This window comes from Lonchura striata, chromosome 20 (genome assembly GCF_046129695.1).
Source record: "Lonchura striata isolate bLonStr1 chromosome 20, bLonStr1.mat, whole genome shotgun sequence".
Classification (NCBI taxonomy): Eukaryota; Metazoa; Chordata; class Aves; order Passeriformes; family Estrildidae; genus Lonchura; species Lonchura striata.
Genome location: NC_134622.1, coordinates 11066758 through 11078722, shown reverse-complemented (window position 1 = coordinate 11078722; position 11965 = coordinate 11066758). Strand labels below are relative to the sequence as shown.

The 11965-nt window shown below is 49.6% G+C and overlaps 1 protein-coding gene across 1 annotated transcript; it reads right to left on the bottom strand.

Annotated features, from left to right (window-relative positions):
* Positions 1-1551: 1551 nt before the first annotated feature.
* On the bottom strand, positions 1552-9982 carry WSB1 (WD repeat and SOCS box containing 1). The gene is made up of 9 exons (XM_021533040.3): positions 9869-9982; positions 8726-8894; positions 7562-7830; positions 6568-6699; positions 6116-6216; positions 3839-4011; positions 3447-3560; positions 3161-3268; positions 1552-2673 (listed from the first exon to the last, which is right to left on the bottom strand). Exons 1-9 carry the CDS (start codon positions 9906-9908, stop codon positions 2514-2516), a joined length of 1266 nt encoding a protein of 421 aa, XP_021388715.1. The 5' UTR covers positions 9909-9982; the 3' UTR covers positions 1552-2513.
* Positions 9983-11965: the final 1983 nt, after the last annotated feature.

Genomic DNA, 11965 nt, shown 5'->3' with positions numbered 1-11965 from the left:
GAGGGGATTATGATTTCTGCCATGGAACCCCAGTTATTAGAGCCCGTAAATAAATGTTTTTCTCCTTGATGCAACAAAGCTCTCAGCCAGCTGTAATAAAAGTGAGCATTCAGAAACTTCTAATCTCATGTTAGAAACAAATCGTATCTGCCCCAGAACTTCTGTCTGGAATTAGCTGGTTACACAAAGTATAACCTTGCTGATAACTAACAGTGTTATCATGACTTATCTGAAGTTTACTCTGGCTTTCTAGTACATCAATAATTAGAGCTGTTCTGATCCAGCTCATTGCAGTGAGATTTGGGTGTAGAGCAGTATTTATAAAACAAACTTGTCCTTGTGCAGAAGCCAGCATCCCACAGAAACGCTGCTTGCCTTACTCAGGTGGTTCTAATCTGAAATAATTACTTGATAAACAGTTTCTGCTTGACACCTCAGATTTCCCATGGGATCTTACAGAACCTCTGTCTTTTATGAGATTATTGTAATATATAAGTTAAAGGTCCTGGGATTCATCCACCCTATTTCTAAAGTGCTCCAATGGAAGTCCTCATCTAGCACTGAAACAACAAACCCCACACAATACTTAGCCGTGTTACTCAGTCTTGAGTCAACTAAAATGCCATATATGAATGCAGAAAATAAAGTTTTCAGAGCATTCCAGAGAAACTTCCTCATGGCTGAAGCTCCAGTTTTCTCTTGGACTTTGCTTCTCCCCATCACTGTTTCAGACAGCCACGGCAGGCAGTGCCTCAGGCACAGGCCACTCTGTCCCCTGTCCTTGCATCCTGAGCCCTCCTTTCCCCTGCCCCTCACCGGAGGACCAGCCTGGATGGCCTCGTGGGGGATGCAGCTCTTTTGTAGCTCCGTGGTGGTGTCCTTTGCTTGTTCCCTTCCCCCTGACAGCAGGTACTGAACACCAGCTGGGAGCAGCCATGTGCCTCGCCCTGCTGAAGGGCCCAGCTTTGTGCTGAGATCACAGCTGGGGATCAGGCCTCACCTTGTGGTGTCCCACCATGGCAGGAAGAGGCTTGTAAACGTGGTACATTATTATAAATAACCTCCCTAATGAGGAAAGCTTGTGTACTTGGTTTAACACTATCATTTGTGTCCTGGGAGAAAGGTTAGAGCAAACAGAGGAACTCTTGCAGGCAGAGCTGGGAGAAGCAGCTTTCAGAAGAGGTGGTGAAAGGGGAAGCTGGGATGTTGCTTTCTTCTTCCACTTCCATAAATCAGAGCTTCTGGTGAACACAACCTGAGGGAACCCTTTAGTAAGCCTCTCCTGCAAGACCCCACACTGAAGTCCTACTTGCTGACCCAAGGCTGGAACTGTGATCTTGCACAAACAGGCTCATGGCAAGCCCAGCTTTTAGCTCAGCTCATGAAGGTGCTTAAATAAGCAGATTTGCAGCTCAACCATGCTTATAACACTGTCATGGCTTCAGAGAGCTCTGTATGCCTCTGTCTGGGAGCACAAACCAGGCCTCACCAGCTCAGCCTGAAATGCTGCAGCCAGTGTTGATAAATCAATCATCAGATGAGATACCAGAAAACTTTTATACAAGTTTTTAATACAAAATTCAACAAAAATATATATAATCAGGCATTTTATGCAATGCATACATTCTTTATATCTGCAGGTACAGATAAATAACAGAAGGCAAAACCAAGTATTTTGCTTATCTTTGGCCATTAACCAATAATCACCCCCAAACAGATATTATAGGGTTAAAGGATAATAAACTGAGTCTGCAAATGTCTCTCATTACAGACACAGTATCAGGCAATAATACAGTAGTCAGATTTTCAGAAATGTAAGGAAATAGTTCTCTAACACTGCCCAATACTGAAATTTCACCTGGTTTGCTGCTATGGAGCATAAGGCCTTCAGCTGACTCAGGCATGGTCCTGGGTTACATTAGATACACTGCACCCCTTTTACCCTCCTGCCCTTCCCCACACATTGCCCTCTACAAAGCCACACTGTACCTCCTCACAAATAAACTAGCACAAAGTCTGACCTGGGGGCAGCTTTCTGCACCCCAACCAATGTACAGAAGGAAGCTCAACTGCTCTGTAAGTCAATAGTTTTCCTACCTCAGTGTGCCAGAACAGCTGTCCTTCCACTTACAGCTCAGATGCATCATGGCTCTAACAAAGCAATATATACATGAGACACATGAAAAATCATACAAGCAATTTTAAAAGGTACACTGATAACATGTAGCAGCTTATGTCTATATATGTACATGTTTTCACAGTTACATTTTAGAAAATTGAGAACACCAGGAATACTTCTACTGTGTTTTCTATAAATAGTAAAAAAAAAATTACCTGTCAGGCATTTTGATAAAATAGTATTTAGGTTATCACTTTAAATAGCTCTTTAAAAACCTGTAGAGTTTGAAGCTTAAAGGCTGTACAGTTTGAGGATTCTGTAAAGTGTTTGTAGCCGGTTCAGCAGCTGGGCCACCTCCCAGTTGTTGGTTTTGTTTGTTTTCTTCTCAAATAACTCAGATCTGGTAACAAAGGAACTCCACCACTTTGCCCGGGATAGGCAAGTTCTTGACTTGGCTGGTGGGCATCACCCTGCGGATGGCCATGCGACACAGGTGCTGCAGGCTGGACACCTGGCTCGGGGTTGCCCAGAAGTACAGGCTTCCATCCTGGGTCCTGCACAAAACCCACAAAACCCTGCAGGTTATTCCACGTGAACCAGCTCAGCCTGCTACCAACTCACACACACATGACTAGGTAGGGGACTTGCTGGTGCTCAGTTCCAGCTGCTCCCGATCCTGATTTACTCCAGCTCCTATTTTAAGCTATAGCAGCACAATAAGCAACTTGTCTGTGCAACAGGAGCAGATCTCCCAGCAGCTACTTGCTGTGCCACCTAACGTACAACAACTGCCCTCGGCTATCTGATGGGCTTCTTTCAACCCTCATGTTTTGGGTCTCTCACATATTTATTTTTAAAGATAAGAAATGAGTTTATCAGCTGATTGATTTTGCTGCTATTCCAGGCACGTTTAAACAAACAGTACCAGTCAGAAGCATCAGGCTGCAAGTCACAACTGAAGATTTTCAGAACACTGAGCCACTGTTTTCAATCTCTTGTGTTACCGTCGTATTTTAGAAAGGAAAATAAGTCTGTACTTGCCCTGCAGCCAGAACACTGCCATCAGTAGAGAAAGTACAGCAGAGTCCATTGTTCAGAGGTGCAACTTGTACAGGGTATTCTTCATCAATTCTCCAGAACCGCACCATTCTGAGGGGAAAACACAACACAGGAAGTTTTTATCTGTGCTTGGTGCTTTCTGTATGCTGCACAAGCAGCTAGTCTGGAGCATAGCTCAGGTGCCAGGAGCCCAAGCTAGCAGCTGAGAGCTCCCTGGCAGGGCAGGACGGCAGCAGCAGGAGGGGCAGCAGCCCAGGCCCACACTCACTTGTCGTCGGCCAGGCTGGCCACGAGCAGCCCGCCGTGGCTGAAGCTCACGGAGCGCACCCAGCGGTCGTTGGCGCCGCCCGCGAAGATGGGCGTGGGCGGGGGGAACAGGTGCCTGCGGACAGAGACACAGCCTCAGCCAGGGCAGCAGCTCGGGCACCCACAAACAAACCGTGTCTGACAGTCCCCCATGCCTTCGGGAGTGGGGACTGAACCACCACCTGCTCTTCTGCCGTGTTGAACAACTTAGTACACGTTAAACACCAGTGCTGTAAACTCGCTCTCAGGCGCAAGAACAACCTCCAGCCTCTGCCACTTCAGGACTTCATCAGCCACTGCTCACTTCCAAGTCTACTCTGGGAGACAGTTTCCAGACTTGAGTGCTTTACTTACCCAAATTCCCTAAGAATCACTCCGATATGTGGATCCCAGACATAGACTCGAGTATCGTAAGATGCAGTAGCCAGTAATGCTCCATCAGGAGAGAACTCACAAGCTACAACATCATTGTGATGGCCTTCAAGTTTCCGTAACATGGAGTATTTATCCATATCCCAGAGGAAAACCTGGAATCAAATGAGCTGATGTTATAGCTCTGCTCAGAGAGGCAATGAAGCATTTAATTTGTTTTTAAAGTATATCTAGTCTTATTTAGGATTATATTAAAATCAGGTATTATGAATTACTACAATTAAGAAATATGCTCAGTGTCATACTCAGATTAAAATCAAGGTTTTTTTAAAAAATAATTAAAGCAGACATGCAAGTTCTAACTCAAATTTGTTAAATGTTATTAACAAAATAAGCCAAAATATAAGATAAAGGCAACACAATTTAACCATGTAGGTTACTGAAATTCATGTATTACGAAACTATTTTATTAAAATATTCAGAAATAAATAGGGTTAAACTCTACAGTCCCCTCTTTTCAGTAACTACCGAAATTTTAAGAAATATACAGACAGAAAATGTAAGGTTAACATATTGTTACTCCAGTGGCATCCCTTTAAGATCACTTGTTTACAATTGCTTGGATCACCAACGTCAGCCTAGGAAGAGAAACAGATACTGCAAGCAAAAAGAATTTTCACAGCCAAAAGTTATGTCTTTGGCAAAACAACAGGGAAGTCTAACCACATTATTAGAAAGAATTTAGTCATTTAAAATCAAGTCAATAGTAACAAACAACATTAATATTACAATTTACCCAACTAACTGCACAGTGTATTGTAAGAATTCATGGAATATTACAGTATTTTACATGCACTTGTACATTATATATTATAAAATAAGGACTGTGCAGAATTAATTAATAGGAGCTATCCATGTACTGCAGCATAGTTTTACAGGAATAGAAGTCTTTAGCAAAAGCTGTTATGTCCCTCAAAGAGCTCACTAGTGACCTTGATTTTTCCCTTGACAGTTTTACTGCACAGGTTAAATTCTGACATCTTGGATAAATTTATGTTTGACCAAAACAAACTCAGCCTTAGTGCCTCCCATACCGCCTAACTCTGAACCATTTTACAATCAGTTATAAACACGTTCACTAATTTTTCCAAGGAGACCCCAACATTCTATAAAACTGGAAACTAAGTTTGAGGAGTCAGTGTGTTTCACTGCTGTGAAAATTATTGAAAAAAAAATAACAACAAAAAAAAAAGCAAGCAAGCAAGCAGACAGTGGACATGGAGCAGCACCTGCGTACGTACAGGACCCCTTGCAGCCGAGGGCAAGGTTACTTCGTCCTACGGTACAGACGGTACAGCTCGCCGGGCTGGCGGCCAGAGCTGCCACTCTCTGCCCGCCAACACCACTGTGCTCCTCAGAGTGGTGCCAGCTTAACTCAATCACACCAATATTGCTGCCACCACCTGTGACAGGGAAAGCAAGAAGCTTATGGAAAACACACAGCCTCCAGACAGCAATGTACACATCCCCCTCTGCTCCACTACAGAGCCAAACCCCAGAGATCGGCCGTGCTCACCGTGCTGGACAATGCCTCTGAGCACTCCCACAGGAGTGATGGCCAGTGCCTGAACTGGGCTTTGGACACTCCACTACACTGCCTACAGAGCCCCTGGAACCAGGCTGAACTCCCTTTCTGGTTTGCCCTAACTCTTCAGTGCCAGGAGCAGCTTATGGCATACATGCATTACCTGCACTGCTTTCAGTTCTCTAGCAGGGCATGAGGATGGAAGCAAAACCAGTGTGCTCCTCTTCCCTCCTACTCTTAGGTACCACTGCCATCGGTAGGGGAAAACAGGGAGAATGTTTTTGTTCAGCAGGAAATGCCCTGACTGGCTGAGGCTCTGTGAAGTCTTTCTCATTGAACATGAAATAGGAAGGACAAAATCAAAACCAAAACAGTTTTATGCATTAATCTAAGTATCTTTTAACACTGGCAGCTTTAGTGGTCTTTGTTTTATGCCATGACCCTGTGCAGACCTATTTCTCCACACTTACAGCCTCTTCAACTAAAAGCAGTGCAAGTTCCATTCACAAATCAGGGTCTCAATGCACCATTTGCCAGTTTAATTTCATGCACTTTCACATCATCATCAAACATTAGAGTTCATGACACCGAGCACAAGCTTAATGTTACTTAGATTTAAAATGATTATGCACACAATTCAGGAGAATTAAGGAACAAGAAACTCTGACACATACTGATTTACTAGCTCCAACAGAACAGAGGATGGAGGAGTCTGGAGAGAATGCACAGCCATACACCCAGTTCGGATGGCCTCTCAGCACCTTCATCATGTTTCCTAAACAGAAAGGCGTTGCTGTTAGAATTGGTTAAATATTACAAAATTCAGATGGAAAAGCTTTTCCAAATAAAACCCCTGAGATGCAGCCTCTACTTCCATGTCCCTATTCAGAAAGGTCACTTCATGCACTCTTAGCCCAATACCTGCTTCTGCCTCCAGGGCTCAGAGAGATAAGGCATTCCAAGGGGCTGCAGAGTGAGTGACTAAAGAATTCCAAGTTCAGAGTGAGTGAGTAACCTAACGCTCAGTTTTTAAGCAATCTTGACCAAACTGAGTCCAGAGCAATAAAAGAGGTGAGTACATGGATGTGTCTCTCAGGCATTAGAGCAGATAAAGTCCAGACATTACCATCATCTTTCAGGTCCCACACTCGCAGGGTTTTGTCTCTGGATGCAGACACAAGAATCAGGCTGCCATCAGGGGCAAAGGTTAAATCTCTGACAACTTCTGTGTGGTCCATCAGGTTAAGGAGGAGCTTTCCTGTTAACATGGGAACATTACAATTTAACATCAAGGACTACTGTACTTAGATCAAATGCTTTATGGATACAAATATTGAATATAAAATTACAGCATGTAAAGACAATTTTCTTTGTAGAAACGCTCCCTAAAAGAAGAAGCACATAGATCCTTTCACTCTCCTGTATCAAGGGTAACTCCCGGAAAAGCTACATAATCTATATAGTAGAACCTCAGAAATAAGGCGAGACTTGTCTTTTGATAGACACACCTGTTCTAAGCTTCAATTTACAAGGACAAATTACTCAACAGTCCTTATTTTTCTTTACTGAGTTCTCTCCAACCTAGCAGCTGTGCTTGCCAGCAAAACTGAAAGTCCTTAAGTTCAGATTCAGTCTTTTTGAGTAATTAGTTTTCTTTTTTAAAAAAAAAAAGGTCCTTATCAACATAAACCAGCAATTTCATGCTTTTGAAGTATGGTGAAACTACGAAGACTATTGAGTAAACAACCAATGTGTATGTATGCACACATTTAATTATTTTGTGTCTTCCATCTCTCACATGTCAAAGCATGATGTCCCTCTCTTGTTCCTTTTGCAGCTTTTGGATACTTCTGGTTGCAGAAGCTCATGCTTTTTTAATATTTTTTAATCTGTATTGAAAGTTCAGTTCCCAGTTACAATTCTAGAACCGATCCCTGGTGCATACTAACAATATTATTACTGCAGGAAGTGTGAGCTGGCACCTGAGCGTGACAAGGAACATTTGGACAACGCTCCCAGGGACACGGTGGCAGTGCTGGGGCAGCCCAGGAGCTGGACTGGATGCTCGCCGTGTGTCCCTGCAGCTCAGGATGTCCCGCTGTGCCCTCAGCTGCTCTCACCTGTGTAGGCATCCCAGATCTTGATGCGGCCGTTGTTGAGGCCGGTGGCGAGGAGCAGCTGGTCCTGCCCGAACTTGAAGCGGTGCCACTCGATGTTGACGCAGCGGCTCTGCTTCTCGGGCACCGAGGAGCCGAAGGCCAGGCTCCACACGATGTCCCCGCAGTCGATGACGTGCTCGCAGGGCTTGTTCTTCTGGCCGCCCTCGCTGCTCTGCCGCGGCAGCCGCGTGCTGGCGGCGTTGGTGCCATTCTTTGTGCCGTGCAGCAGGCTGCCAAGACAACACAAAGTACAGTACAAACATTTCTTCAAGGTGTAATGAAATCTGGGATCGTCACCATGTCCATCTCTTGAGGCGCTAAAGGGTGCGCTTTTACTTTCAGATTATAAAAGTGGCTTTTTCTTACAACTGAGAAAAATTACCAGCACCTGGAAACCTTCCAATACAAAATAATACTAATACTCTGTATACAGTTTTGTCTCTATAGAGAGCAAGATACTAACTTAACCTACTGCAAATTCCAACAGTTTTGAAGCATTTACAGAAGAACGAGCCACAAACATTTCTAGGATTTTCTGCAAAATTGAGTGAGAAGTTTCTTGCAATTAACACATGTTAAACCTTGAAAAGAGATACTGAGTGTCCAGCATATGGAAAACAATTAACCACCCCCAAAAGAGGGGAAAAATCGGCAAGAGAAAAGCAACCGGCTACAAAACTGCAGTGGCCAGCTACCAACTTCACTAATATGCAACCTGCAAGTGCCAATAAAATGTGTGTTTTGGAACTCCACTTGCATTCGAACAAGGATGATAAGGAAAAAGGTCTGCCTTTAAGTAAATTCCTAAAAGGTAAAGCCAAACAGCATTGTGATAGGAAGTGTAAAGGGCTAGATCTGCCCACGTCTCTAAATTGCCTTTTCATGCTAACTTCCTTTTACTTTAGTGTCTGAATTGATTAACAAGTCACTTCTCCATAGGCTTTGCGAGGTTGCAATAGCTGTTCCTCTTGCTGGCCACACAGGAAGAGACAGAACAGCTGTTATTTTAAGGAATTCATTTTTCCCCAAGGTGTCAAAACTTAGGAGACCGATACACATGCGTTTTTATAGATTTGAAGCAATCTGTTTTTCAGGTGTGCTGAAAGCCATAGCGGTTTGTCTTACAAGTTGTTGAGGCACTGTGCCCAGGGGACCAGCTTCACTATGCGATGTCCCTGTGACCACGCCAGGTATGAGCCATCGGGAGCGAACGCGACCGTCCAGTTCTCCCGGCCGCACTTCTTGTCGAAGGGAGACGTGGGGGCCAGGAGCTCTCCAACCGTCCGCGACCGAGCTGGGGGGGACAGAGGAGATCCGTGAGAGGGAGATCCGTGCGAGGGAGATCCGTGCAGCGCCTTACACCGGCTGCACGGGCACCCACGCGTCACCCCGCTTTGTTTCACGGCAATTAACGCGATCGGGAGGGGGCCCGGTGTGATCGCATAACCCAGGAGGGATGAGCCCTACAGGGCAACACGCGGTGCTGAACGAACTGCTCGCTCTGGGGGCGATGCCGCAGCCGGTACGGTACGGGCGATGCCGCCAGGCCTGCGCCTGCCCACGGCCGGGACGGGCTCCGTGCGCCGGGACCGGCTCCGTGCGCCGGGACGGGCTCCGTGCGCCCGGACCGGCTCCGTGCGCCGGGACCGGCTCCGTGCGCCGGGACCGGCTCCGTGCGCCCGGGACGGGCTCCGTGCGCCCGGGACGGGCTCCGTGCGCCGGGACGGGCTCCGTGCGCCCGGACCGGCTCCGTGCGCCCGGACCGGGCTCCGTGCGCCCGGACCGGCTCCGTGCGCCCGGACCGGCTCCGTGCGTGCGCCCGGACCGGCTCCGTGCGCCGGGACCGGCTCCGTGCGCCGGGACCGGCTCCGTGCGCCGGGACGGGCTCCGTGCGCCCGGACCGGCTCCGTGCGCCGGGACCGGCTCCGTGCGCCGGGACCGGCTCCGTGCGCCGGGACCGGCTCCGTGCGCCCGGACCGGCTCCGTGCGCCGGGACGGGTTCCGTGCGACGGGACCGGCTCCGTGCGCCCGGAACGGCTCCGTGCGCCGGGACCGGCTCCGTGCGCCCGGACCGGCTCCGTGCGCCGGGACCGGCTTCGTGCGCCCGGACCGGCTCCGTGCGCCGGGATCCCGCCCGGCACCCGCGGGCAGCCCCGAGCGCGCTCCGCTGCGGGATGGGCTGAGCGCCCGCCCGCCCCCGCCCGGGCCCGGGCCCGGGCCCGGCCGCGCTGCCCCCGCCGAGCCCACCCGTCCCCCCCGCCCGCTCACCGATGAGCTTCTCGTTGACACTCGGGGGAAAGCTGGCCATGGACGGGCGGCCTGAGGAGCGGCGGGGCTGCCACGGAGCGGGACGAGCGGGCGCGGGCTGGGCAAGATGGCGGCGGCGGGCGGCGGGGCGGGGCGGGAGCGCTCGCGGGGCCGGGCCGGGCTCGGGGGAGCGGCTCTGCCCGCCCTGCCCCGCTCGGCCTGGAGCTGCTCGGCTTCCCGGGGCTGCTCGGCTTCCCGGGGCTGCCCGCCCTGCCCCGCTCGGCCTGCGAGCTGCTCGGCTTCCCGGGGCTGCTCGGCTTCCCGGGGCTGCTCGGCTTCCCGGGGCTGCCCGCCCTGCCCCGCTCGGCCTGGAGCTGCTCGGCTTCCCGGGGCTGCTCGGCTTCCCGGGGCTGCCCGCCCTGCCCCGCTCGGCCTGGAGCTGCTCGGCTTCCCGGGGCTGCTCGGCTTCCCGGGGCTGCCCGCCCTGCCCCGCTCGGCCTGGAGCTGCTCGGCTTCCCGGGGCTGCTCGGCTTCCCGGGGCTGCTCGGCTTCCCGGGGCTGCCCGCCCTGCCCGCCCTGCCCGGCCCGGCCCGGCCCGCCCGCCGCCGTTGCCGCTCCGGCCCCGGTGCGCTGCCCGTGCCCGGCCGTGCTGCTCTCGCGGCCCGACCCCGTCCTCCCGCCGCGCGCCTCCCTGGTTCAGGGGCTGGAGGAGTCTCCTGCTCTGTAGTGTTACTGGATATACGAGTGTAGTTCAGCATTCAAATCCAGCAGCAACTGGTTTATAGTAAATTTTTTAAGTTTATGTCAATGAAGTTGTTCGCAAGGAGCTTGGAGAAAGAGACCCTGACAGTCCCTCATTCTCTGTGATTTTGTATTCACATCTTTATACATCCCTCACTCCTTCCATTACCACTTTTTTCCTTTTGCATATCTAAATTCTTACCCTCTTCTAGTCGAAGTGACTCTTTCTTGCTTTGTCCCTGGACTTCAGAGAAGCACCCAGCAGGATAATTAACTGCAGATAATAACTGTGATTTCATTCCAAAGCAGTGGCCTCACTGGCAGGCGCATTGCAATAGCCATGGGATTAGCCATTCAGCTGCAGCAAAAGCCAGGAATTACCCCAGTGTGAGCAAGGCCAGCGGTGATACAATGTCAAAGAAAGGAGCAGGGAGAAGTTCGGCATGTTCTTGGCGATGTGAACACTAACATGGATTAGTGCTGGTTTGTATAAATTCCCCTAGCACATCGTAGCACTTATTTGAAACAGCACCAGGCTGTTCCTGCTCTGTCCATCTCCCCCTGCCAGCTGAGGGAAGAGTCCGGAGCAGCTCTCGCAGCTAATCCCTGGACAACTCCTTGGAACAAGGCAGACTTGTAGCCAGTGAATATTGTGAAATGCTGCTTGGAATTGCTCATGGGTTGTGAATGTTTGAGCCAGGCCAGCCCAGAGCTGAGCTGACTCATGTAAGGATTCTTTGGAGGGTCTGAGCTGCACTCAGAGTCAGCACACACTGCTGGCCCTGGGGGTTCTTACAGCCAGCAAACTGCAGCTTTGGCTTACTCAGCTTCGCTGGGGTGTTACCACACTGCTGCCTTTCTCACTTCTTTTTCTCCAGTCCACATTTTGTGAGTTACGGACACAAAGGCAGAAAGGGATGTGTAAAACCCCAGGGGTCTGCAAGCTTGTTAGAAATTGTCTGGTGTCACAGGCTGTCCTGGGGACGTTGGTAGCACCTTCTCCATTTGGACGGGGCTGGAAGGGCTTGTCCTTGTGTCTGAAGCCAGAGAGGGAGGGGTGAAAAGCTGTGTTCTCTCTGCAAGCTGCCAACTCATCCTCTCTGCTCAGTAAAATGTATCTCTCAGAAGTTCAGTCTAAACTTGAGGAGATAAAGAAACGATACTTGACTTCCTGGGGACTCTTGCTGTGTTTATTTTCCTTGCAAGTGGTGTATGCAGGGTGATTTTACAAATGATTTTTCAGTTCTTCCTGGGTGAGGCGTGGCTGTGGGATCCAGGGTCACACTCCAGGCTCTCACATACTGCCAGGGCCTGCAGCGGGTGGCTCAGGCTGATTTATGGGTTTTCCATTATCTTCCTTTAGGGATGCAGCTGCCA